Consider the following 1,553-nt stretch of genomic DNA (forward strand, 5'->3'; position numbering starts at 1 on the left):
TTTTTTTTTTTTTTTTTTGATTTGGTAAGAAACCGAACTTTCATTGAAGAACAAAAAAGAAAACACAGGACATAGAACAAACAAGCCTACTAGGAAAAGTCTCAAAAGCTACACAAAGGGACTCTAGTTCATAAAAGAGACACTAAGCCTTACCAACTTCAAACCTTGTCACTAGATCTCTCATCCTCCCTAGAAGTTTATTCTTTTCCTCAAGCCAAACCCCTCACAAGATCACAAAGACTGCCTAAAGATGAATTTTGCCTTTGATTTTTGTACAATTTATCATTCCATCTTGTTCTACACAATGCAGGTTAGGACATAGTTTTGCATACCACAGGACAACACTGTCATTCAATTAGTACATGTACTGTAAGATAAAACCGAATTCTTTCTCTCCTCGACGTCTCGATGGATTCTGCTAAATTACCAGCCTATATCCCACCCTAAGCACGTGCCATTTCAATCGACATCGAAGCACTTCGAATACTTGGTCTCTCATGGGAATGTATAGATCTTTCATATCTCTTACACTAAAGGACTCGCAGAGGTTATTCGTACTTTATTTCTAAAGTGTATATGTTCACCCATTTTCATGTTTATATTATATGCTTCAAGAATTATTATGTTCAATTTGTATTATTAGTTGATACCTTTTGGCTTAGATCATTCAGTCGAAGGTGCTCAAATCTCAACTTTGTTTTTGCTCTTAAGTTGTTGAAGGAACATTTTTAACACAATGTCCCAAAATCATTGCTTATTAATTAATTAATAAGCGATAAACTCTCATTCTTACTCTTTGAACATGAAAATATAAGACTGCCTGTCAAGACATCAAGATCAGAACCGAAAGTTAAAACATTATTAAAAATTAAACCAATAGATTCATTTTATTGTACTTTTGGACAAAAATACACAATGTTATTAGACAAAGGAATGTTCTATAGTCTGTGAATACGAGTTACATGCTAGATTGGTTATCCGTGGAAACACTTGGGTTTCTGCCTCGCCTCTTCGAGCGACGGCGATGGCTACCCCCAAACTTCAGCCTTCCAGTGTCCTTGAAACGCCGCTGCTCGGAAGGGATAATGACACATTCTGGTGGCGGGATAGGATATCGAAGTATATCATAACAGTACGAATAGTACATGAAATGTTGGCGAAAGTTGCGCATTGCGGCACGGCGCTCGGGTGTCACAGTGACATAGTCTTGAACGTTGAGGTGGGCGTTATGCTCAGTGCAGTCAGAAGCTTCTAGAACCTCCTGGATGGGATCAGAAGCACAACCATCCAAAACAAGGTCCTTGAATTCAGAAACAAAGGGTGCATATTTATAGTTGACTTTGTATTTGCCTCCTGAAGTTGCCCAATTGCTGGCGTCCCAAATTGTAGCGTACAAGGACATTGGCTTTGTAGGGTAATCTCCACCCATTACTTCATTTCTCACCACTTCTCTGATGGGGACTTCGTCAATGTAAAATCTACAAAAAAAAAAAAAAAAAAAAAAAAAAAAAAAAAAAAAAAAAAAAAAAAAAAAAAAAAAAAAAAAAAAAAAA

General features: G+C 36.8%; 2 protein-coding genes across 7 annotated transcripts in view; one reads left to right on the forward strand and one right to left on the reverse strand.

Annotated features, from left to right (window-relative positions):
- LOC111437394 (glycerol-3-phosphate acyltransferase, chloroplastic) overlaps nt 1-734 on the forward strand; it is a 13,169-nt gene extending 12,435 nt beyond the window's left edge. For all 6 annotated transcript variants that reach the window (XM_023075349.1, XM_023075346.1, XM_023075347.1 and 3 more), the window contains one exon: nt 311-734. The gene's annotated coding sequence lies outside the window, so the exon portion shown is untranslated. The remainder of the gene's footprint in view (nt 1-310) is intronic.
- Nucleotides 735-861: 127 nt separating this feature from the next.
- The window catches only part of LOC111437395 (probable xyloglucan endotransglucosylase/hydrolase protein 30), a 3,664-nt gene continuing 2,972 nt past the window's right edge, over nt 862-1,553 (reverse strand). Inside the window, exon 4 of the mRNA XM_023075351.1 lies at nt 862-1,478. Coding sequence (XP_022931119.1) covers nt 959-1,478 — 520 coding nt within the window. The 3' untranslated portion in view covers nt 862-958. The remainder of the gene's footprint in view (nt 1,479-1,553) is intronic.

This window comes from Cucurbita moschata, unplaced genomic scaffold (assembly GCF_002738365.1).
Source record: "Cucurbita moschata cultivar Rifu unplaced genomic scaffold, Cmos_1.0 Cmo_Scf00063, whole genome shotgun sequence".
NCBI classification, from domain to species: domain Eukaryota; kingdom Viridiplantae; phylum Streptophyta; class Magnoliopsida; order Cucurbitales; family Cucurbitaceae; genus Cucurbita; species Cucurbita moschata.